Consider the following 26,860-nt stretch of genomic DNA (forward strand, 5'->3'; position numbering starts at 1 on the left):
TCAGAGATGTAACACCTGACCATCAAGTTACATCATAGCACATCAATTATGTGAACATAAACTAATAATACCCACAAACTGGAAATTATCAGACCCACTACACCATATGATCAGCATAGTAGTAACTCATAGTACATTCAGGATGGGACCTAAGTTGTTTCCAAGATTCCAAATTTCACAAAAATGTGGCTCAGAATTCAACATCATTTACTTCCAACGCACCATTACCTCTCCCTAACCTCACAATGTATGACTTCAGAGGAGTTTACTACCATCAGTGGATAGCAGAGAGAAAACCCAGACTTAGTCCAAAGATAAGCCAGTCTGATATTTTAATTGCAAACCAAAATTTGACTGCTGTCATATTAGATTTTAAGTTGGCCTTCTGAAATTGATGAAGGAAATTCTACCCAGTTGAATGAAATTCCAGCAATAAGCCTGGCCAGCGCTTTGTATAGTGATGTGTTTTAGTGTCAAATTAAATGCTCACCACAGACTGAACATCTAATTTTTCACCATGTTTGAGGTACATTCTCTAAGCCACTGCTCAGGAAGCACTCGAGAAACATTTTCCCTGAATTCTGGCTATAGATTAATGTCTGAGCAATGATTTTTATACCTAAGAATCACTTTTGCTCCATTAGTGTTCACATATCCTTTCCAAAAATACCTTAAATATGTTAATCTTTTTCTTTGGACATAGTACTATTGCCTAATTTGCTCTTACAAGTCACTTGCATATATGAGGCACAAGTTTTGTCTAGTTGGCCAAATCCAAAGTTTATGTCTTGCTATTGTTTTCTCCAGGATAATATTCTAAGGTACGTACCTTTAAATCTTTATTTTTTTTAAGCCAAGTATTCTTCACTTCCATTCTGTATATATGATGCATCTTTTGCTTTTCTCTAAACGTTGTCATTTCCTCCATGAATCCTTTTTATCTCAGTTCATTCTAATTTCTACAGCCATCTCCATTTTTAATATATATGTATGTATGTATGTATATGTTTGAATATGTGTATTTATTTATTTTGCAGAGCTAGGGATCAAACCCAGGGCCTCATATATGCTACTTAAGTGCTATAACACTGAACTATATACTTCCAACCAACCAAACCTCCATTTTTATCTTCCATTTCCTTTAAGGTATTATCTGTAGTATTCTTGATGTTGTTTATTCTAGTATAGCTTTAATGTCTGAGTGATGTTTTTCCTTTATTATTAATATTTTCACAAATTTTGATTTTGGTATTCTTCCATATTTTGTATCATTTTCTACACATCTTATAAACTTAAGCAGGTGACCATGGTTTTTATCTATTTTATGGGTATTCCTTTCTGATGTGTTTTGAATGTCAATGGATATGTTATTTTGCTCCTTTATCCTCTATTTTTAATAACTTAAAGTGACTATAATTCTTAGTTACTTTTCTGTTAATCAGCCTTTCCGAACTTGTAAGAGGAAGTTTAGTTCTGGATCTTAGTAGCTTCTGTATACTGTTTAAAAAAAAAAGAAAACATAGCAGCTTTGCTTCCTGGGATTCCCCTGCAACTTTTAAATAAATGATGTAATAGATACAATGATAGGTAAGATGATATTAGGGGGAAAAATAAACCCAAGAATATCAAAGAAATATTTTTAGGGGCTGGGATTTATGGTTTGGTGGTAGAGCACTTGCCTAGTATGCGTGAGGCACTGGGTTCAATTCTTAACACCACATATAATAAATGAATAAGATAAAGGTCCATCAACATCTTTAAAAAAAATTTTTTAAGAAATATTTTTATCCAGAAAGTTTCTGAAAGCTCATGCAAATAAATAACCCTCCAAAATTAACAACAAAAAAGAGGCCTTTTAAAAAAAAATCTATTAACTCTAATACAAGGTTTTTTTTTTTTAATGGAGTTGGTAGCCAGTTCTTCCTTAAATAATTGAGATCTGCATGAAATGAAGCAGAATATAAAATATAATCCTATTTAAGATGAAAGGTTTTTAAGAGTTTTATGAAGAAAAATACTCTATAAATGTAATTGTAAATGGATTTTGCACATATGTGGGCAAAGGGGTGTGTGGAACTATGGGAAATGAACTCAAGGACCCTCTGCCACAGCTAAATCCCCAGACCTTCTTATATTTTTTTGAATTTTTCGAGAGGAACTTGCTAAATTTTCCAGGCTGGACTCCAAATTGTGTTTCTCCTGCCTCAGCCTCCCAAGTGGCTGGGATTACAGGCATGCACTACTATGCCCAGCTAATAAATTTTTATTCATTCCAGTACATTCCTTAGTATCATTCATCTCAGAAAACTAAAATCTTCTATTTTAGTTTGCTGTGACTTGAAAGCATACCAAAACCTCCCATACGCTATGCTGTTTTAGTTACTCTTTATAAAAACGTATTAAAGATGCAGCCTATATAAACATAGCAGGATCAAATATTACTTCAATTAAAAACTTCCTTTTCTCATAAGAACTACTTTTATGAGATTATTACTAGCCACGGGGGATAATTTGAACAAAAGCGCAAATGCAGTGGGGCACAAAGCTTCATACCTTTAATTCCAACTACACAGAGGCTGAGAGAGGAGAATCACAAATTCAAAGGCAGCCTGGGCAACCTAAGCAAGACCCTGTCTTAAATTTAAAAATTAAAAAAAAAAAAAAAGAATAACTGCAATTGATAAAGAGTGATTTTTTTTTTAAAGAGGCACAAGTTCACAGTACCAAAAAAAAAAAAAAAAAAAAAACAAATCTTTTTGTACTCAAAGGATTACCACCATCAGTTGCCAAGGCATCAAAACATTACTCTGAAATGAAAAAGGAAAAAGATTAAGTACTTATTCTGCAGTTTTGTATGCATGGTACCATGGTAACTAAATAGCCCTAGTGGAACAAGATTCTTCTATATACAAAAATTCCACCTCATAAATGCAGTTTCCCCAAACTATGGCAGTGAGTCAGAATAGAAATGTTAAAGGTAAGAGAAATTTAAGAAATTCAGTCAAAGATATGAAGTGAAAATCGGGGCCTGGTGAGATGATCCAGCTCTGATGGAATCTGGTTCTAACAAAGAGAGCCCACGTGGTTTATTTAGAGGCAAAAAACATCAAAAGGATTTACTATGAGAAAAACTACTTCAAGGTAAACAAAAAGAGAAGTCAAGAAGAACAGGCTAATTGGAGTTATCTACTCTAGTTCTGGACAGCTGGTGCCTCAAGGCTACTTACTGAGCACATCCATATTTCTTCCACCCATGGGCAGTAGGCGTCTGAATTCAACTCTATAAAACCCATAAATTCTATGCTAAGCCTGGAGGTCAAATTTGCTTCAGATTCCATCTATCTCTAGAATTTTTTTTTACAAATTTATTTTATTTATTTATTTTTATGTGGTGCTAAGGATCAAACCCAGGGCCTTCCATGTATGAGGCGAGCACTCTACCACTGAGCCACAACCACAGCTCCCTATGCTAAGCATGGAATCTGCCCCATTAACAGTGGCCACCTGCAAATCGGCGTGTCTTTCAACACCGTAGCACTGAAATATTCCCAGAAGCAGCAATCTCACTGTCCAGGGCTATGGAGTTCAAAGCAATGATTCATTTGATGCTCCCATGCTCGAATGACAGATTTAGCAGTCATTAATGAAATAACTTATTCAGGCAAGTATCATCAATGCAAGCTTTTTAAAACAGCATTATAAAGTTACAGGAAACTTTCCAATAATGGTGTCAGGCTTTGCCCATGTACCCAATGATCAAGCTAAGCATCATTAAAAGTAACACAGGTAAAATTAAATGCCTTTTATGACTATAAGTGCACTACATTATGATCAAGTTTTTTTAATAACATTATTTATTTTTATGTAGTGCTGAGGATTGAACCCAGTGCGCCTCACATGTGCTAGACAAGCGCTCCACTACTGAGCCACAACCCTGATAGCATGATCAAGTATTCTTGCCAAGAAAAGTGAAATCAGAATCTAATCTATATACCCTAGATCTAACTTCTAGAATATGAAATAATGATGAACAAGAAAGCAACCGGCTAAATTCAGACTGTGAAACACTGTAGGCAATACATAGAACTCCTTCAACAAGTCGTGGTATTTAGTTGGTAGGGAGCAAAATAGAAAACCAACTTAGATTTAGAAACTTAATAGGCAAAATAACAAGATATACTGTATATATGTTTGATCATAATTTGAAAAAGAACAACCATAAACATTTCATTTTGCAGACAATTGGGAAATTTTGAAATTAACTGAATATTAAGTATTTAGAAATCATGAACTCTATTAAATGAAATATTGGTATTATACTTATTTATAGAAATGTTTTGATATATATTTAGATTAAAATTACATCGTATTTGAAATGTGCTTTTAACAAAATAAAAGAGGAAGAAAAGAACAAAGCATGGCAAAAATTAATGGTAATAAATTATAGGTATATAAAAGTTAATTATATATTTATCTATTTCAGTGAACACCTAAAACTTTTTGCAACTATCAATAATAAATCACCCTTTCAAAAAATATTCAATTTAATTGACAAAGTTTATTATCAAGACATTTTAGTAGTAGGTTTTTTAAAAGAATGTTTGGGTTTCTGAATACTGAAAGATGACAATCCATGACAAGACATACACAATTAAAATATTAAATAATATCTAAATTAAAAGACCATAATTCAAATTACTAAGTATAATCTTTGTGTCTTGGTAGAAGCAACTGTAGTTCTCCTTCAAGAAATTCACCCACCTTGTCATGAAGACTACAAAGCCTTGCCACAGATTCAATTATTTAATTATAATCAAAGCTGAGTATTTTATGTTTAAGCATGCACTATTACAGAAAGCACAAAAATCTTTCTACAGAGATCTTCAGTTTTCTTCAAAATGTATCTCAAGCATCTTTTAAAGTGCGAGCTACAAACAGGCTGTATCGTTAAAGAAAAAAGGCTTCTAAAAGAAGTCTAAGACGGGTATCCAACACTGCCAAGAGTGGTTATACAACTAACCGAAGAAAACTGGCAGTACTTTGCTAGTTCTGTTTCATTGTAGCAACCTCCTTGGTAATTGAGTTCTTAGCTCTTATTGTACTACCAGCCAAACATGTACTCCATTGCTTTCGATACAAGACTTTCATCTTTTTTAGGCGTTTGTCTGTCAGAAATAACCTATTAAAAGAACATACAAAAACACACACATACATGGGGGGAAAAAAATGTTAGGTTATGTTTTCTTTGGCAACAGGCAATAGCTAAATTATGAGGGAAACACTAAAATGTGTTTATAATACTCAATTGTATACTTTAAAGATTAAAATATAAACTCATAATATCTTTATGCTTTTAAGAATGACAAAGTCTCATTCTCTTGACAAAGCAAATACCATGTGCTCCTAACTAGAAAACTGAACAAATAATACAAACTTTTAAGAAGTGGGGGATTTAAAATATAGACTTAAAGAAAACCAGTTATAAAATTATCTCCAAATCTTCAGGGAAATCAAAAAACTGAACTTATTACCCACTCTACAAAGCACAAGTAATTTATGTGCTGTGTTTTAGACCTGCGGCTGCAGCTGGCTAAGTTCAAAACTCTTGGCTAATTAGAGAGGTCCAATAATATACCAAATTAGAGTTACAATTCTTCCACCATTCAAAAAATACAGCAAACTTGTTTAAACACGTTGGAATGAGAAATTTTTCTATTCTGAATAATAAGAGCTAGCTTTTGATAACCAAAGCTACTTGAACTTTTTCACTTGCGATACCACATCATATTTTAGTCATCAATTTGTTTGTTTGGGTTTTTTTTTTTTGGCAAGGAGTGGGTATTGGGGATCAAACTCAGGGGTACTCGGTCACTGAGCTACATCCTCAGCCCTATTTTTTGTATTTTATTTAGAGACAGGGTCTCACAGACAGAGTCTCACTGAGTTGCTTAGCACCTTGCTTTTGCTGAGGCTGACTCTGAACTTTCGATCCTCTATTCTTGGCCTTCCACTGTGATTACAGGCTCGTGCCACCACACCAGGCTAATTTAATTGAGTTTTAATGTTCCCTCGTGGCAGTGATATACAAAGCAGACATCTAGTCCATATGCAAATATAAGTTAGGAAAAAAGCTGAAAAAACCTTCAAAACGTTTTAAGTTTTTGTTTGTTTATTTTAAGCGCTAGGGGTCAATATAGTATTTTTCACATGCTAGGCAAGTGCTCTACCATTCCCAACCCCAACAAAGACATTTCTTAAAAATTCAAGGTAAGTTTGTAAGTTGCCAAGATTCTAACTTTAAAATAGGAAATTTAAAAAGTTTCAAGATTTCATCAAGGCAAAAAAACCTGAACACCAATATAATGGCATATATATCAACCCAATTAAAGTTCAACAAGCTATGCCCTCAGCCTTCAAGTATATCTCTTATGTAATCATGTAATCCTTAAATACCTGATAGTCACTAGTAGAAGCTTTGTATGCTGTAGCAAGAGGTCTCATGGTAGAAATTCTAGGAGTGCTTCCCGATTGTGTTGGTGTACCTAAGGTTTTGATGGGTGGTGTAAAGGCTAGAGATGGAGATGACAAAGCACATCGGTCGCTGTTTTCCATAATGCTCTGGAGAAACAAATAATTCCTTGCTTATAAACATAACCTACTAATATTACATAATACATCCAAAGAAAAAATTTTTTAAAGAGGCATACTTTGACCCAATTAACCTTTCAAATAATTTTAGGCTTGATAAGATGATATACTTCATGGCTAGCATTTGAAATCTAATGCTCAGCCAGGAATCTCAACTCATTTACCTCAAATAACCTCAATACAACTATAAATCACAAAAAATAATAATCTCCTAACACATACTATGAAAAATCTGCAAGAACACAATTCAAGAATTGTTTCTTGAAGAAACATGAAACAGAAGGGAGAAACAAAGTCCAAAGCTATTTAGTGCCAAGTAACCACAAACAGTTCTCTACTGTTTGTGAACATCTTACAATACAATGGCATAATACAATACAATAATTATACAACACAATAATTGTACAACACAATAATTATATGATTGCATGGATACAGTAAATTATAAGGACAAGAAGTAGTGTGCTTTGTTTGCTTATGTGTATATACTGGCAACAAGTACAGTGCCTAGTTTATGTACAAATCTGAATATGTTTAAAAGTGTGGTCACAATGATTTTTACAAGCCACAAAGATTAAATTATACATAATCTACTGTTTAATAAGTATATGCAGAATATATTTTTAAGTATTTTGAAACAGAAATGAGTAACAAAAGGCTTCAACTATTTAAAAGTAAACTATCAGGTTTCATCCTAAAATAAGATCAGACCTTTAGGTACTTAAAAAAATCTGATGTTACTTTTGCACAAAAACAGAATGGACTAGTAATCAAGAGCCCTACAATATAGGCGTCATGTCTCTGTAAAAGTCACTTATATCCTCTTTTTTCTGAAAAATGAAGGGTTTACAACAGATTATCTCTAAAGTCTTTTGATTAAATAATTTTGGCTTGCAACAAAAAGTTCTATAAATATCACATTTTACAAAACTCAGAATAAGAGGCACAGTAAAGTCATGTGACATAACCATCAATGTTAATCTCTTCATATAAATTAGGCTATTTTTTTTAGATTACCAAAAACTTACTTTATCTATACATGGTTTTACACCAATCATGATGGATTCTCCAAATATTCTCCCATCTTTGCTTAAGGCTTTCCGAGCTTGCAGTTTAGACTGATAACGAATATGCATCCAATTTCCTGTGTTGGACATCTGCAAAAAATGAAGGTGTCTCTTAAGTTATAAAATACAAAATCTATACTCAATGAATGAACTCTATTTGAAAACTAAAACCTGAGAATAATGTATACTTTCATTTTTTATTTGATGCCCTATAAAAAGTTGTATATTAAATTATCAAAAATCACATGAAAACACTTTCAACAATCTCTACTCAGCTCTCAATTCTCCCAGAATATGTGGCAAATTTTTTCTAAAAGTAATTCTCAAAAGATAATTGTTTCTCACAAAAAGCTCATATCAAGAGTTACAATGAATTTTTTAAACTGTATTCATCAATATGACTTTGTGTAGGAGTTGAGTCTATAGTAACAGAAAAAAGAATTGGTATAACTTGTATAATTTTTTTTTAAGCCCTCTACAAGATAAAGAGCTCTGAAAACTGTACCTCGGGAACTTCCTCTTCTTTTATTCCCAATAAAGCAAGCTCAAATTGAGAAAAAGTAATATAATATCTATCATAATCCATCTTTTTTAAAGACTGTGAGTTAAGAAAGGAAGGCTGGGTTACCTTTTCTTTGTTCCTAAAAATCAAACATTATGCCACCTTGAGTCCTCTGTATCCAAAGGACACATTCTTTCAAAACTTTAAATAAATATTTTTAATTTAGACAAATTAAAATTCAGAAGCATTTTCCCTCAATTCATGGTTTCTCTTTACTTAGCCAAAATCTTGAATTGAAAAAAAAATGGAAGCCTTACCACATGTTTTAAGATGTTTCCATACTGTGCAAACTGTAATAATATATAGGAAGCAGATGCTTGTGGAAACCTGAAAAAACAGTTGTCCAGACAAAACAGTTAACTTCCACTATCAATACAAATGCAAATTACAGAATTACAAGTGTCTCAGGACAAATTATCCTTCCAACTATATACAACATTAACAAGAGCTCCCTAATCAGCCTGTTTTCTCCTATATGGGACAACTCTAGTAACACTCACCCAAAAGCAAACACCTTAATGTTAGTTTTTAACTTAGCTCGTCTCCATCTCCACATTCTCTGACAAACCTAACATTCCCATTCTCAAAGGCATTATCACACTTTTCAAAAACTGTTACAAAACTGCAGTTCTATATACAATTTATTTTATGGCATTTGTGTCTTTATAAATATTTATGTATACTACAGTTATTAGAAGCAAAAGTATTTTATAAAGTCATATCTTCTGAAATTAGTACCACCTAAAAATTCTCCCCAAACAAAAATAAAATTCAGCACTAATATCAGTGATTCAGAATCATTTAAAAAGATGGTAATCAAAATCTTAATAGTCGTCAACATACTTTGTGTACAGAGATATGAAAAATTGTAGTACATATGTGTATTAAGAATTATAATGCAAAACAAAGTATATGTATAAAGGCATAAAAACATAATAATAAAAGTTACTTTTATTGAAAAAAATCTTAATAGTCATATCTTTGTATGGGAAAACTGATTTTTATTTTCTTCTTTATAAAGTGTTTTATCTTTATTTATGGTCTGAATATTCTACAATGAAATATTATTACTTTTATACTCCAAACAATAAAGTTGTTTTCTATTTGAAAACTGTAATCATTCAAAACAGAAATAGCTATCAGTACTACAGAAACATCTATCAGATTCTTTACCCACTAACTTCAGTTAGTCTAGAGCTTGGATTAGAACTCTAAAAAAAAATGCGTCACAAAAATAAATGAAAAATTAAACACATTAAAATTTATGTGAGAAAATATTCACTTTTTTAAGAACTAGAATTTTACTTTAGTTTACTTATATAAAAATGAATATAAGCACTTCAAAAATGTATCCAATTACTGGGAATTTTAAAGAGACACAATTACTATTGAGTCCAAAAAACAAACAAACAAACAAACAAACTTAGAAGTGGACATCCATGTTCAAAAATTTGCAGCTATTTTATGAGAATATAAAATTTTAAACATTAAAAAAAAAAATCAAGAAGCCATCCCTAATGCTACGGATACAGAACTAAGCATAATTTATCAGGAGAACCAATGACCCTGCTTTTTGTCTAAACAAAATCAGTACCACATAGAATCACACTGAAAGGACAGATAGATGGACAGATAGGTGTGTATACACACAAACAGAGACACACCCAAAAAAACAGGTGACATTCAATGCCTTAAAAACAAATTGCAGGGGTTGAGGCTGTAGCTCAGTGGCAGAGCATTTGCCTAGCACATGCAAAGCACTGGGTTCAATCCTTAGCACCACATAAAAATAAACAAATAAAGACATTCTATCCATATACAACTACAAAAAAAAAAAACTTAAAAAAAAATTGTAGCTGGGAACAAAAGCTGGATGAAAAGCTATTCCTCATACATTTTTATATGCCTTTTGAATTTTTAAAATTTTAAATTAAATACATAGAATCCACTAAACACTTTCTGTGCAGTGTTCTTCCTTGAGGATCTCATGTGTTATTTTTATATTTTTTACTCCCAAAATATCTTTAGTAACATCAGGTATGACAAACCATGGGTTCAGAAATAAACCTTACCTAATAGTATATGTATCAACTTAAAAATCAAAAGACCTTGAGTTTTTAGCCAAGCTTTGCAATTAACTAGATGAGAACCTCTGAACAAACTACTTTTTTCTACCTATACCTCAGTTTCCTAAACTATAAAATAAAGGATTACACATTATGATCTCTAAGGTTCCTTAAAGTATTTTTTGGCTATAAAAATCAATTAGAAATGCATCTAGAACTATAATCCTCTCTAATATTCAAACTTCTGTAACTAGAAAGTATGATCTCTGTGACATACTGAATGTACACAAGATTATTATTTCAAAATTGCTAAGACCACTAGAAGCAGAGAGATAGACACTAAAAAATGGAAAGAGACCTCCTTAGATCTAAAGGGGCAACCCTAGTCAACAGCCATTAACTATGCCTAAGAGAAAACAATTTGGGAAGAGATACATACACAGATAAATGATTTTTAAAAACTACAAACCTTGAATTGCTAGTTAATGTATGCAAACTGAAGTGTCAGGGTGATATTACCTGATATCTGTAACTTACTATAAAATATATCAACATAAAAAGATGACTGACAAATAGATAATAGATAAAGCAAACACAGCTGTTAACAACTATAGAATCTAAATATTTGCTATACAATGAATATTTGCTATGTAGTTCTATTTTTTTGCCATTTGATGATATTCATAGTCAAATGTTGAAAAGGGTTTTGTTTTGTTTTTTGTTTTTTAAAGACAAAAGCTTACCCAAACACTGTCACCCAAGTGTCATCGAGGTGATCTTCTGAAGTCAGAGAATCTCCTTGAGTATAAAAAGGATCCAACTGGGCAGGAGATAGTGTTGTCTTCCGTGGTTGACCAATATTTGCTGGACTAAACATACTTTGCCCTACATTAGTATATTTAGTAAATTAGTTGCCAATTTAAACACTTTCATTTATTTTAAAGTAAACATCTTAATTTTAAATGAAAAAGTATATTAAAAGTCAACAATTATATAAACTTTCCAAAACATACAGCTATAATCAAATGGTAATTTCATATTACCACACAAGGCAAAGTCATTAATAATTGAACATAGTTTATGATTTTGCAAATGCTTTATTATTTAATAAAAATTTGTTAAATATTGTATTAATCTCCAATTAAAACTGAGAAAAATCACTCAGTCAACCTCAAGAACTTCTGTTCAATTAACCTCCAAACCTACCACTTTCATTACAGTTCTTTTGCCTTAGAAATATTCAACAGCTCCTACAGAACAAAACCCAAATATCTTACTCTCCAAAATATATTTCCAAGTTTATTTTTCTAATGTGTCCCTCAACAGTATTTGCCCAATCCCTAAAATGTAAATGCATTTTTATTTAGTCCAACAGCCATTAACTATGCCTAAGAGATTTAATCTTATGTTCCTTATTATTCAGTAACATCTACCATTTAATGAGTATTTCCATGTGTCCAACATGCCACGCCAAATACTTTATATGTTTATTTTATCTCAGAGGTACTGTCCAGTTAGGACTATGTATTTCTAAGAAGCAGACTATTTTCTTTCATTTTTATAGCAGCAATATTTTTTAGCACTTAATATATACCAAGCTTTATTCTAGGTATTAAGGATACAGCAGTGAACAAGTTATACAAACAAAACAAAACCATCTCTAAAGGAGCCTAAATTCTAGAGGAATAAAGATAAGAAAATACCTAGTGTGTTAGAAAACAAAGTCCTATAGAGATATCATTATCATTATCATCAAAGAGATAGGGATTAACTCTGTGGAAGGGCCACATACACACACACACACACACACACACACACACACAGAGAGAGACAGAGACAGAGAGAGACAGAGAGAGAGAGAGAGAGAGAGAGAGAAACTTCACGGAGATGACACTAAAGGAAAAAGTTAAAGGAGACAGGGAACAAAATATATCAATATCTGAAAAAGTGAATATGAGGTGGAGAAAATAGAAAGTGCAAAGGCCCTGAGAAAGGCCATCACTTGAGTTGGATAAAAATAGGAAGAAGGCCACTATTCACATAGAGATTCAGGGGTATTTAGGATCAGGGTGAGTAGGTGAGAGCAGAACATAACAACACACCAGACCATAACAAAAAAAAAAAAAAAAAAAAACACCCTTACAAGTCACTGTAAGGAAATCAATGAAAAATTATGAACAAGGATGACATAACAGGACTAAATTTTTGAAGTAAGCAAACAGTGTTTTATTAAGTACTTATTATCATATCATTCTTTAAAACTGTATTTAATTCTAATAATCCTGTAAAGTAGGTCCTAATAGGAGTTGTATTTAAGCTATTAGAAAATACGGTAATATTAAATATATGTTATCTAGGCAATCTAAAGCATGAGACTAATCTTAGGCAGTAATCTAGTTAATACTTGTATTTATTATAGCAGCAGTACTTACAAGTGTGATACAGATACACATGACTCCCCCAAGCCCTATCATGAGATCAGCCAAGTCAAAATTATTTTAATAATATAATTTTGCCTTTTCATACTCACTCTCAAAAGTATTCAATGGACTTTTCCAGAGGTAACTGATGTGTATGCATGGATTTAGGTTGAATGCAGAGGCAGATTCACAAGAATCCAATTATATTTTATGAAGCCAAACATTAAGATTTTAGAAGCATGAAACAATGTGTTGTCATGAAAAAATTTTCTCTTAGGAAACAGTTTTCACTTAAAAAAAAAAAAAAAAACTGAGCCAGGCCTGGAAGCACACACCTATAATCCCAGCAACTCAGGAGGCAGGGGCAGAAGGATCACATATTCTAAACCAGCCTCAGCAACTTAGCAAGGCCATAAGGAACTTAGTGAGACCATGTCTCAAAATAAAAAATTAACAAGGTTAGGGATGTGACTCAGTTATTAAGCACCCCTGGGTTCAATCCCCAGGATTTTTTTTAAAGAAAAAAAATTATTTGTTTCTGTGAAACAAATTTATTATTTTTAAGTGAATTAACACATTTTAAATTTTTGTCTTCTTTTTTTATGTTACAAGGACTTCTTTTTATTATTATCTGAAAAAGTTACATTCATGTGCCTGAATAATGGCACCTATCTTACCCAATGTCCCTGGCTATCCCAGCCCACTCCACCATATAGTAACCCACATCATATGTTGGTATTGATGGAAAAGACATCAACTGCAAGCTATTTGGTGGATGACAAGCCCAGCTGCAGTCATAAGTGGGCCCCAAGTCCAGCAAGTCCAGAGCAGAATGCTAAAAAGGGTGCTGATCTGAGAAATGTCATCATCACACATGCCTCAGTGAACACACAGCCCTTTTACTGTAAGAAATGCAGAAGATGACAAGCCAAAAAAAAAAAAAGAATTCAATGGCTTCTTTTCTTTGATGGAACAAAATATCCTTTTACACTTCTCAGAATCTAGGTTAAAGGATAAATCCACCAAATCAATGGAAACAATTAGTTTCATGATTTTTTCTGCCAGAAGACTAAGATGAACAATCTTGAAGTTTAACTTGCATCTTTATTCAGTGATAAAATTCATGACCAATTTGGTAGCAGAGCAACATATTATCTTTCTTCACTGCACAGCACAAACCTTGTAATTGTTGACAGTGCATTTCCATTAAATACCATTAACAGTAATGATGGCTGAAGCTGGATTTCTCCCAGACTATCAAGTATTCTAGGATCTCTCTCAGTCTGTATGCAAGGTGGCCATAGGTACCCTGGCCCTGCGATTTTAATTTTTAACACAGCAAACACTGATAGCTATAATTTGGAAGGAGAAAAGCTCTTGGTATTCCAACTTAAAAAAAAAAAATAGTTGTAGTCAGACACAATACCTTTATTTTATTTATTTATTTTCATGTGGTGCCAAAGATTGAACCTAGCACTTCACACATTCTAGGTGAGCACTCTACTGCTAAGTCACAACCCCAGGCCTGGTATTCAACTTTTAAGACTGTAAATTCTACAGGGCCAGGAACATGATTCACATGAGTAAATTTTGTAATCAGTTCACCTTGCAATCCTATTACTTAAATGTCATATGTAGATCAAGTTATTGGGCCTCATTTACCAAATATTACAACATAACAATTATAAAAAACATGAACAATAAAGAAATCTACCATGTATTGAGCACTCATGCTATATACAAAGTGATACACACTTCAGGTGATTTACATATACTCATATTTCTTTACAACAGCAAATTCTATAAAATAGAACCTAACATCTCCACTTCGCATGTACAGAACGCAAGGCACAGGTGTATATAACATACATTTTTTAAAAGGTTCATATACTGTTTCTTTCCATGAGTCATTATAGCGATAACAAACCTATAACATAAGACTTTCCTATTACACCCAGAATAAAATGGGATAGTAGATAGACAGGAACTTCACGAACATTAACTGTTTCAACAACAGATGGCCTGAATATAAATTATTATTTTGCTTTAAAAGTGCAAATATAAAAGACTTCTAGAAATGATGTCCATTACTTGCCTCCAAACAATGTCAAAACAAAACCATAATCTGGTCAAAAAAATTTTTTAAAGTTATCAAACAAAAACTATAATGTGATTCTAACTGTTGGTCATTTAAGAATTCTGAAAATCTGGGGCTGGGGGTCAGTGGCAGAGTGCTTGCCTAGCAAATGTGAGGCACTGGGTTCAATCCTTAGCATCACATAAAAATAAACAAAATAAAGGAAGGCTGTCCATTTACAACTACAAAAAAAATTTTTTTAAGAATTTCAAAAATCATAACTCTTTATGCTATATGATAAGTGTCTAGACTTTGGTCTCAAATTTAGAATTCTGAACTACTCTAACTGAAACTACCAAAATAATCTGTGGTATGTGTTCCAAGACCCACCCACCCACCTCCCCGAAGGGGATGCCTGAAACCATGCACAGTACCAAACCTCAATTTTATTTTCTTTTCCATCTTAACACTTATTCTGAACTGTGGTAGTAATTATGAAGTTTGACACATAACAGCAAAACTAACAAAAGTTTCCTTTGTCTTCTTTCAACCACAAATTCTTCATATTTCTATTCAATAGAGGATTCATTCTAAGAGTAGATCTTAGCAACTTCAGTGCAACTTTTTTTTCTTCTTCTTCTTTTTTACAAAATTAAGAACTTGACCTTTTCACTTAAAGAAAGCATGTTCTGCCTTCTCTTTGGGATAACCATATTGCCAGCATTTTGGGAGTCATTAGTAAAGGATCTAGGGATTATCTGAATACAAGTACTATCATATAATAACAAAAGATCTGAAAAGTGACAAAGTTAGTATGGGATATGCTGAACAAAGAGATGATTCCAGGAAGGATGCTGGAAGACAGTGCAAGATTTCATCACACTATTCAGAATGGCATGCAACTTAAAACTTGTGAATTGTTTATTTCTAAAATTTTCCATTTAAAGTTTTTGGACCATAGTGGACAATGAATATTGTCTAGATCCTACAGAAAAGGAAGGACACTCAAGACTACCTACATGTTCATGTTCAAACAGTAGTCAAGTAACAAAGTAAAAAAAAAAAAAGAATTTATCAGTCAGAAAGTTTGAAAAGTCAACATTCAAATATTTTGTAAGAGCACTTAAGCAATTGAAGGTATACAACAAATGCTAACTCCAGAGAAAAGGTATATAAAAGAGGACAGAATCCCAACACATTACACAAAGGTCTTACAAAATTAACTGACTTTCACAACTGAGCTTATACATTTATTTTTTTTAAGTTTTTTTTCAAGTAATTTGAAGAAATCCTAAAATACATAAATGCTATAATAATATATTTAACAATTATTCATCCTCATCACCACAAATGTTTCTAATAGTTGCATATTTCTAAAACGTATTTCTAAAATAGGTTGATTTAAAACGAAACATCCCACTTTGATAAATGTTATGTTTTAAGACTATCTGCTTATCACCAATCAAAAATAAATAAATGAACAAAAGGAAGATCAGTCAAGTAGAGGAAGGAGAATGGAGGAATGGGGAAGGGAAGAAAAAGAGGTAGAACAGGGACTGAAATGGATTAAATCAAAATCTATGCATGTATGATTTTGTCAAAATAAACTCACTACTAAGTATAACTATAATGCTCTAAAATAAGTATATGTGCTTATCAATTAATAATCAAGTATCTCTTTAGGAACCAAGCAGAAGCACATACTTATACAAAAGCTGCCCTTAACTAAATTCAGTTCTTACTATAAAGATATGCCTTTAACAAATCAAAGATACACTTTGGTATAAAATATGAAGCCAATACAATTTTTAAATGTCCTGAATTACCAGAAGAAGGTACAATTTAGTTATGCTACATCATGTAATAACCTTCAAGCAAGAAATTAAATAAAGGCTCAAACTGAGACAACCATTATGACCTTTAAAAGGAAGACAAATCAAAATTAAGTCTCAAATGAATAAGCAATCTAATTTTTGCCCTGTCAACTACTCTAAAAAATATAATTACTTATACCTAATCTAAAGTTATTTACATAAGTTTAGCATAATTGCCCCCCACCTGGTTAATGTTTAATTGCTTCACTGATTTCACTTCCTTTAAATCAGGCTTCTGGTACCCACATGCTATGCTTTATAAGACGAAAATAAAGTACACCTATCAAACCACATTAGATTGGACTGTAATTGTCTCCCTTGGTAAATCACTATTCAAACATTCGTCATAAAATCAGATTAAAACAGAGGGCAAAAGACCTTATTACCCTTTATGAAAATGTCTTCAATTAAAGAACAGATTCAATTGTTCCAAAATAGACCTAACATAAATGAAAACAAAAGATAAAAAGAATAGTAAATTTTAAACAGACATGGCAAACAAATGTTGGACAAAAAGTTTTCTGGCAATTATGTTACCTTCTCATCATGAAGAATTTGGCCTCTGCCCAGTGTGAGCTCTGGTATTCCTCTGGTTCCTTAGAAGTAACCTCTGAACCCTGGGAATTTCCCGAGCATTAGGAGGGTTCTTTGTAATTCATGATGAGCTTCTCAAGCTAGGCCTGATAGTTTATGCTCACCAGGTGACTCTGAGTAGGAGGAGTTGGTCACTCAAGAAAGAGCTTTGAGTCACATATCATTCCTCCTCTGAGAATAAGAAAGGGACTGAAGATTGAGCTCAACCATTTGATCAATGGTTTAATCATGTCCATGTAATGAAACTTTAATAGAATCTCTAGACACAGATGTACCAATAAACTTCCCTACTTAGTTATATTCTAGACACTACCATACATGAACGCTAGGAAAATACATCTCCCTGAGGACAATGTGAGGGAAGCTTCACATATGGAACCTTCCCAGACTATGCCCTATGTGTTCCTTTGGCTGGTACTAATCTGTATCCTTTTGTTGTAATAGAACTGTGATTATCAGAACCTTTCAATAGGTTCTTTGAGTCTTTATAATTAAATATAAACTTTACAGTAGTCTTGGGACCCCCAAATTTATAGTCAGTCTGAAGTGAGGGTAGCCCTAGGGACCTCCCCCCAAACTTGCAACTGATGTCTGAAGTAAGAATAATCTTGTTGGGACTCTTTCTTCAGACTCTGCAATTTGACAATTCACTGTACCCGAGTAAACTGAAGAACGGATACAACATCCAACTAAGCATGGAGAATTGAAATCAGGTGTGGTAGTGCATGCCTGTAATCCCAGCAACTCGGGAATCTAAGGCAGGAGGAGGATAGCAAGTTTGAGAACAGCCTCAGCAACTCAGGGACCCTCAACAACTTAGCAAGACCCTGCCTTAAAATAAAAAATAAAAAGGACTATGGAGGTAGCTCAGCAGTAAAGTGCCCCCGGGTTCAATCCCCAAAACCAAACAAATAAAAAAGCATGATGAATTGAACACCTGTATTCACCACTTGTACCTCCAGACATTAATGATAATCATTCAAGGAAGTCTCAAATTTTGGAGACCACAGGTGAAAGAATGCTAAAAGTCAAAGAAAATTAAAATGTGCACAATAAAAGATTAGATACCAGACCTCTCCTAATCCTTAGGTAACCAGATAACCGTCACTCTTCCACTCCATCCCCAAGAGAACAAGGATTTCGTCGTCCTCCCCCCCCCCCCAAAAAAAAACACAGCTCAAAAACACAGAACAACTGTAAGGAGATCAAGTGAAAAATCTGCACACTGGAATAAGAGACTTGTCCCTGTATGTATTCAAGACAGCAGCTTTTTTAAATATATATTTATTTTTTAGTTTTAGATGGACACAATATCTTTATTTTGAACCCAGTGCCTCACACATGCCAGGCAAGCATGCTACCACTTGAGCCACATCCCAATCCCCCAAGAACAGCAGCTTTAAGGCTCTTAAAGAATTCTTCGGAAAATTGTATGAGGAAAAATAATTATACAGGGTAGAATTAGGTTCCCCCAACTAAAAATAAAAATCAGCTTATTATCCATTTTTCTTACAGTGAAGCAAAATAAGAAGCAAAACAGCTTCTCTCCATCAATTCTTCCCTCCACCCCAGCCAATGTTGAACTCTACACACAAAAAAAAATTCCAAGTAGCTTTTTATGCCTCATTCAATAAATTGCATTGTCCAACAACAACTGAGGGGGAGGAAGAATAGAAAAACCAAAGAAAAAAAGGAAACAGATAATAAGAGCAGAAATAAAAAGACCACTATTAACCTCATTGCTAAGACATTTTACAGGAAGAAGAGAATGCTACATTTCTAAGTGCATTCTACAAACAACAACAACAACAACAACAACAAAAAAGGTTCTTGGAATTGAAATGACAGGCAAAAGAAAAAACTTACTCAGAAAATCTGAGAAAGTAAAATACAGCTATAAGTGACAATATAAGGGAGAAAAAGTAGAAAATTACAAATCTCTACAGTGATCTAACACATAAACAAATGGAATTCCAGAAAGAAAGAACAGAGAAAGCAATTATCAAACAAATAATACAGGAAAGTTCCCAGAACTTGATGTGTCTAGCAAAACAAATGAAAAAGTCCCACACCAGTACACATTCGTGAAATTGAGAACACAAACCATAGAGAGATCATAAATTTTTCCCAAAACAGGCCACATGTTCTCACTTCAGCAGAACATACACTAAAATTGGAGCAATACAGAGAAGATTAGCATGGCCCCTGCACAAGGATGATATGAAAATCCATGAAGCATTCCATATTTTTAAAGATAAAAAAATTTAAAAACAGGCCACAAATTCTCAAGAACTGTCACCACAAATGACTTCCATGAAACACTGGGGGATAGAAATGGAACAACACCTGTGAAATTCCAATCTAAAATGTTATACCCAACCAACCAAATATGAAGAAATTAAAAATGCATTTCCACTATGAAGTATTAAATTTTACTTCTGATGAAAGCTTTCTGGGAAAGTTGCTCAAATATGTTCTTCACAAGTATGCAAGAAAAGAAAAAGATATGCTACCAAGGAAAAGGCTCAATACTAGAAACTGAGGCATTTCCTAGGATGATGATAGTTGTACACCATACTGAAACAGGAAGCCATCAAAAGACAGGCTGAGAGAAGTTCTCAAAGAAAAACGTACTTGAAACTGTGTGAGGCTTCTATAAATAGATATGTATCATAGCAATAGAATGTTTGCTTAAAGGGAGCAAATGGCACACAGAAAATTAGATTAATGGAGAAAACAAGTCGATAATTAACTATTGGAAAATCAAGTTTTACAAAAAGGACAAATCATAATTTATTAATTAGCTCAGCACACTGAACTCTATTTACATAGTTATATACAACTACATTCATATGGGGGCATAAAATAGAATATCATTATTTATGTTTGAAAACAAAAAACTTAACAAATGTGAAGATCGAGAATTATCTATGTAACCTATGTAGCTAACTAAACAACAGCCCTCTAAAATGACCGTGCCCTAATCCCTGAAACCTATGAATGCTACTTTTTATGGAGAAATGAATTTGCAGATATGACAACAAATCTTGAGGTAGAGAAACTACCCAGGATTGTTCAGGTAGACTCTAACAAGTATCCTTAGTAGAGGGAGGCAGAAGTAGATTTTACTACAGAGAAGTAGATTTTACTATAGTGTAAGGTAATGTCATGATGGAAACAGAGATTAGAATGCTATACCTTCAAAATGGACGAGTGGATCAAAAACTGAAGAAAACAGCTGGAAGGTGATAAAATCCAAGGAAGCCAATTTTCCCTATTCCAGAAGAAACCAATCTTACACACACCTTTAATTTAGGCCAGTGATACTGATTTTGTTCTTTTAACTTTCAGAACTATAAGAGAATAAATTTAAGTTGTTTAAAGCCAATAGATTTGTAGTAGTTCGTTACAGAGGCAACAGAAAACTGATACAGCACCTCATTTAGATTCCTGATGAATAAGTCAAAAGACTGATACATTGCAATATTTTACTGGGAACATGATTCAGTGGTAGAGCACTTGTTTAGTATGTGTGAGGCCCTGAGTTCAATCCATAGTACCACCAACAATTTTAAAAAAAAGATTGCTATATTTCATTTTAAGAATTTAAATACTATGTGATTTTTTAAAAACTATCATTTTTACTAAAACATAAATATAATCCCTTCCAGGATAAATGGAGACCACTAAATGATACCATAGTTAATGGCATAAGAATAAATAAATTAAAAATGAGATTATCCTGGATTATCAGAGTAGGCCCAATAAAATTACAAGGGTCCTTAATTGGGAAAGAAAGAGAAAGAATGATATAAGAGGAAAGGATCACTAGTTGAGGCTGGCTGTGAAGAAATAGGCAGCCTCTAGAAGCATGCGCGCACACACGCACCCCCATATACACAGATTCTCTTCCAGATCTTCCCAGGAAAGAATAAATCCCTACCAATGACTTGATTTAGCCCACCAAGATGTATCTTGAGCATATGACCTCCACAACCATTAACAATATCAATTTTATTTAAGTCACAAATTTGTGACAATATGGTTTAGCAGCAATAAAAAAAAAACTAATAAAGTCAGTGTTTACTTGGTATTATTAAAGAAAAAATGTGCCTTGTCAAACTGGACACAAATATCCCAATCCTCTTATTCAGTAAGAGATATTGGTATTAGGACACAATTGCCTCCAAATACTATATATATTAGTTACCTAAGGATGCTGTTAACAAGTTAGCACAAACTGGATGGCTTAGAACATTAATTTACCTCTCACAGTTCTGGAAGCCACAAGTCCAAGATCAGTAGTGGGCATACAAAGGTGGCCACCTTGTGGAGATTCTACGGGAAAATCCATTGCTCATGTCTAGTTTCTGGTGACTGCTTATATACTTTGACAATATTTTAATTTCTGCTTCAGCCTTCAAATCACCTTTCTCTCTGTATTTTCTTCCTTCCTTTGTGTCAAATTTCTCCCTGCCTCTATCTTTAAAGGACTGGATTTAGGGACTACCCAAAGTAATCAACAATCACCACCCCAACCCCATCCTCAGGCCACAGCCATCTCAACACTTGAACTCTTCTTGTTCACACCTCCTCTCTAGATCCTTACTCATATTTTGAGGGCGCAGATAGTAAGTCACAGGTTCCAGGGATTATGACCTGGACATATTGTTTTGGGGGCCACGATGCAATTCACTACAAGCTATATCCATCAACATATTCAGTCAATGAACATTTATTAAAGTCCCCTTATACTCATCTCTGGATATAGAAAGATTTTCTGTCCTGAAGGAATTGATAATCTAATAATGAAGAAATTTAAGAACTAAAGAAAAAGAGCTTTCCAGAACATAGGACAGCTAAACTAGATCAAAGAGTCTCTTTTCTCCCCACTTCTGGGAACACTATCAGACCTCGAGATTCAGCAAAAAAAAAAGAAAAAGAAAGAAAGAAAGCTGCCAGAAAGTGCTATATCAGTTAATAAGATATTTAACCTGTTATCAATATGCTAAGACAAAGATTTTAATTCATTAATAAATGGTGTATTATTTAGGAAGACAGTTGACAGAGCTAATAAATAAGGAAAAGAACTTATAAAAAAATTGAGGAGGCAGCGGCAGTGGCAGAGGAAAATTTAATTGCAGTAAAAGAAAAATAAGGGAGAGAATGGAGAAAATGGAGCAAACATATTCAATCTTCTTTACCAAGGGCAATAAAAGACCATGGTAAAAAGAATCTACAATATTCTTTAATTCCAATTTCTTATTTTGTCAAATGCCAAAAAGTTTTCCAGAATTAAGATCCTAAAAGAGATCTTAACATGAGTTACAGATTTTAAAGGAAAAAAAAAAATTCCTTATTGGATACAAAAAAAACAAGTAACACTCATGCCGCTGTATCCCAGGAAATATCTTCATAAAAGCTACCAATCTCAGAAAGCTAAAATTTATAAATTATATAAGAAACTCTCACTTATTTAACACTAAATATTAGGAACTAAAAAAAGCTAAGTGAACACTAGGTTTTTCCCCTCAATTTTCTCAAGTCAATGCCCCTTTCCTATATCTAGCTTTAGTCTCACATCTGTCAGATCTTTACAAAAATACTTTTTCATTTATGCCCTGTTAAGATTTTCTGTACACCAATTCCTTAAATTCAAAGTAGAAGCAGCAGTGGCTCCCAGTGGCCAATTTATGACAGGTATACTCTTCCTATCACAGTTTTTGTACTTTCCTAAATGATTTCTATAGTTATAAAAACCTCACAGAAGCATTAGGAAAAAAGTTAACAAAAAGATATTTAACTTTAATCCTGTGTTCTACTTGACAACAATAAAAAAACTTATTTTCCAGTAAACAGAGCCTTTAAACATAAAATGTATAACACTGGACCAAAATTGTGAGCCAAAATAAACTTCTTTCTAACTTATTTACTTTGCAGTATTATTATTGGCAATAAAAAAAAAATGAACTGATACAATGCTTTTCCATTTCCAATGGCCCTAGGATTACTTAAGAATTCATTAAACAACTGAATAGTCTCTATCTGTGTATATAATAACACACTGTTACCTACCTACTTGTTACAGGAGTTTTATCAAGTTAAGGCTGTTAAGGTTGTTAATACTGGAACTAATTCCACCTCAATTATGTAGCTGAAAAGGCTGAGATGACATTCTAGAATTCTGATCACAATACATACTAATCCTTCAGTATCAGAGGAGAATTAGTCCCATGACACTCCCAAGGATACCAAAATGCCAAGACCCTCATATAAAATGGTGTAGTATTTACAAAAAGACTAAACACAATCTCCCATAACACTCTAAATCATCTCTAGATTTCTTATAACTAATACAATATAAATGTTACATAAATTGTTATTACAGTGTATTGAAGAGGGAATAATAACCAAAAAAAATCCATACATGTTCAGTACAGATGCAATTTTTTGCCCCAAGTATTTTCAATCTGTGGTTAGTTGAACATACAAATACAGAGGGCCACCTGTACACAGTAGACAGATTTATTAAGATGCTCCAAAATTGTATCCCTGGATCTGGCTGACAAGAAATTCAATTAAACAGTAGTATGGGACTTTACAGATGGAATTATATTAATATCAGTGGATCTTACACTAAAAAATTATCCTAGATTATTCCATTGGTCCAGTGTAATCAAATGAGCCCTTAACAGTGATGGAAGGCAGAAAAGTCAGAGAAATATGAAGCATAAAAAAGGACACGATCTACAACTGCTGCCTTTGAAGATGAAGAAGAGAACAAGTTAAGGAATGAAGGTACAGTCACCATATGGAACTGATTTCTGCCAATACCCTCAATGAGTTTTTTTAAGAAAGTCATCCCCAGAACTTCTAAACTAAATAACCACCATCCTGACACCTGAGCTACAAGCCAAAACCCAAGCAGTACCTGGACATCTGACCTATAGAAATTGTGAAATAATAAAGTTGTGTTGGTTTAAGCCACTAGGTTCTTGGTAATTTGTTACGGCAGTAATAGAAAATGACTACAGATCTTAGCACAAGCCAAGTGCTGCTGTTAAAAGGGACCTAAAAATGTAAATGTGGCTTTAGTATCAGGAACTGGATAGAGGAATGTTTAAAATAAAAAAAGACATTAGCAAGCTTTCAGTACACTATTAGAAGAAATCTAGTCTTTAAGGACATTTCCAGTGAGGGCTCTCAGACTATTTAAAGAAACCTGGACTTGGAGAACCAACCCAAAGACACAAATTATAGTGGGAAATGATTTTGGTTATCAATTCTGACAATCTGCCATTTAATTGGAGCATTTATGCAAGGTTAACTGTTGATTTGATTTTAAATCTATTGTCTTACTACTGTTTCTTAAATTCTACCTGTTTTGTTATAATGTTCTCCTTTTTTTTTTTTTTTTAATGTCATCATCTCTTGAATTACTGCTGTAGTTTCTGATACTATCTCTGTTTTGACTTTAACCCTCAGTCCCCAAACTACTCTTCCCACAGCAGCAATCTCCTTCTAATTGTTGTCCAACTTTTCTGGGTAAAAAATCAGATGTTTCAATGACCTTCCAGGACCTGTAACACACCTTTCCCCATTACCTCTCTCATCTCATTTTCTACTCCTCTCCTCTACTCATTTCCATTTCAGTCATACCTACCTCATTTTCCTTGAACACTCCAAATGCACTCAGGTACCAGCTATTCTCTCTGTCTAGAATACTTTCCCTACCTTCCTCACTTGGTTCATGTTTTTGAGCAAATGTTACTTTGCCTGTGGCAGGCAGAATAATGGCCCCTCAAAAATGTCCATAACCTAATCCCAAGAACCTATGACTATGCTATATTATAAGGCAAAGGGGAATTACAATTGCAGATGGTATTAAGGCTGCTAATTAATTAGCTGGCTTAGAAGAGGGAAATTATCCTGGATCATCCAGAAAGTACCCAAAATATTCACGGCAGTCCTTAAAAGAGAAAGAGGGAGATGTGACTACAAAAGAATGGCCAGAGATGTGAAATTGCTGACTGAAGGTGAAGAAAAGGGATCATGAACCAAGAAATGTGAGGAGCCTCTAGAAACAGAAAAGTCAAAAAAAAGAATTGTTCCCCAAGAACCTCCAGAAATTAACAAAGAACTATCAACACCATGATTAGCCCAATACAACCTATTTCAAAACTCTGACTTCTAGAATCTTAAAATAATACAGTGTTGTTGAAGCCATTATTAAATTTATGCAATTTATTAAGGCAGCAATGGAAAGCTAATATGCTACTCTAATTAAAACTATAAGTCCCCACTCCCCTTTGCTGCTTAATTTTTTCCTTCATAACATGTATTTCCTTCTAATAAACTTTATAATTTGCTTATTTTGTTTATACATGTAAATCCTATAAATAAATTTAAGCTCCATAAAAGCAAAAATTATCCTGTTCACTATCTTCAGGAGCCTGATCCATGATTAGATGTTCAAATCTTGCTGGAAAAATTCAATGGGATTATAAACAAATGAATATATATATGAAGAACTGTGTGCTAACGATGATGCTAGTGGTGATAAAAATGTCACTGATCTTCAAGAAAAACTAGTTATAATCAGTGGCTATTCGTATTCAACAGCATTTAGATTCATAGCTATTATGCATTAATAGTCTCTCATAACACCTTTATTATTTAGGGTGAGTATTCCTTTTCTTCCCAATTTTTTGATTACACAATGTTGAGTATCTAAGGAAACACTTCAAACATTAAGTATGCAGAGATTCAAAATGGCATATTAAAGGAAGTCTGCATTTCCAATTGCTTTATTGCTCAGGATTCGAACAGCAGGAGTAGGGCTTCTCAGCGAGATGGGTGAAAGACGGAATTCATTGAAATTCAATATCAGAGAGTCTCTTTGAGACTCAGAAATTCAGATGCACTGAAAAAAGAACAAGAAAGATAAACTAGAGCCAAGTGCAGCAGCAGAAGTAGCAATGGTTCACCATGAAGGGGAGGGATAATACAAACAGAAAGAGAAACATACCTGACAAATTTAGCATGGAAAACCTGTAGATCAGAAAAGTAGCCTGAACTTGGCTGATCCAGAAGCTGCACAGTGAATTAGTGTTTGAAAGTGCTCTGTATTTCTCAAATGCAAAGTGGCAAGCTGAGGTCAGGAGTCATGTTGAGGCAGCCAAGCTGCAGCTTGCTGCTGTGGGATCCTGGGAGATCATAGTAAACACTGCCATAGAGTCCTGGCAAGCACCTACAAGTGCCCAGGGTGTGCCTGGCAGAAGTGGGTGAAACGCACAGAGAAGATTATACCCAGAGGGATTCAAGACAGAAATATGAAGAAGAATGCAACTCACTCTCTCTTTTTTGTCTGGTGGCTCACGTGACCAACTGAAGAGGGTGCAGAGGCCGAACAGGCAGGTAAGAATACAGAGACTAAGCCTAAGAAGGTTGTATTTGTGGGCAAAGACTCCCCTGCATCAAGAGTAGAATTCTTAGAGATCCACACTCCCAGCAGAGATCAGAATCTGCCTGGCTGTAGGGATATGTTGATAT

The 26,860-nt window shown here is 33.7% G+C and overlaps 1 protein-coding gene and 1 non-coding gene across 3 annotated transcripts in view; one reads left to right on the plus strand and one right to left on the minus strand.

The window, feature by feature from the left end:
* Positions 1 to 4,538: 4,538 nt before the first annotated feature.
* Positions 4,539 to 26,860, minus strand: part of Nup35 (nucleoporin 35) — a 47,197-nt gene continuing 24,875 nt past the window's right edge. For both annotated transcript variants that reach the window (XM_076866053.1, XM_076866054.2), the window contains exons 5-9: positions 11,087 to 11,228; positions 8,535 to 8,604; positions 7,677 to 7,805; positions 6,454 to 6,618; positions 4,539 to 5,179 (exon numbers count right to left, since the gene is read on the minus strand). In XM_076866053.1, coding sequence (XP_076722168.1) covers positions 5,102 to 5,179; positions 6,454 to 6,618; positions 7,677 to 7,805; positions 8,535 to 8,604; positions 11,087 to 11,228 — 584 coding nt within the window. In that variant the 3' untranslated portion in view covers positions 4,539 to 5,101. The remainder of the gene's footprint in view (positions 5,180 to 6,453; positions 6,619 to 7,676; positions 7,806 to 8,534; positions 8,605 to 11,086; positions 11,229 to 26,860) is intronic.
* On the plus strand, positions 19,452 to 19,558 carry LOC143407659 (U6 spliceosomal RNA). Its single transcript, XR_013092401.1, has one exon. It is a non-coding gene; the product is annotated as a U6 spliceosomal RNA (small nuclear RNA).

This window comes from Callospermophilus lateralis, chromosome 9, assembly GCF_048772815.1.
Source record: "Callospermophilus lateralis isolate mCalLat2 chromosome 9, mCalLat2.hap1, whole genome shotgun sequence".
Lineage (NCBI taxonomy): Eukaryota > Metazoa > Chordata > Mammalia > Rodentia > Sciuridae > Callospermophilus > Callospermophilus lateralis.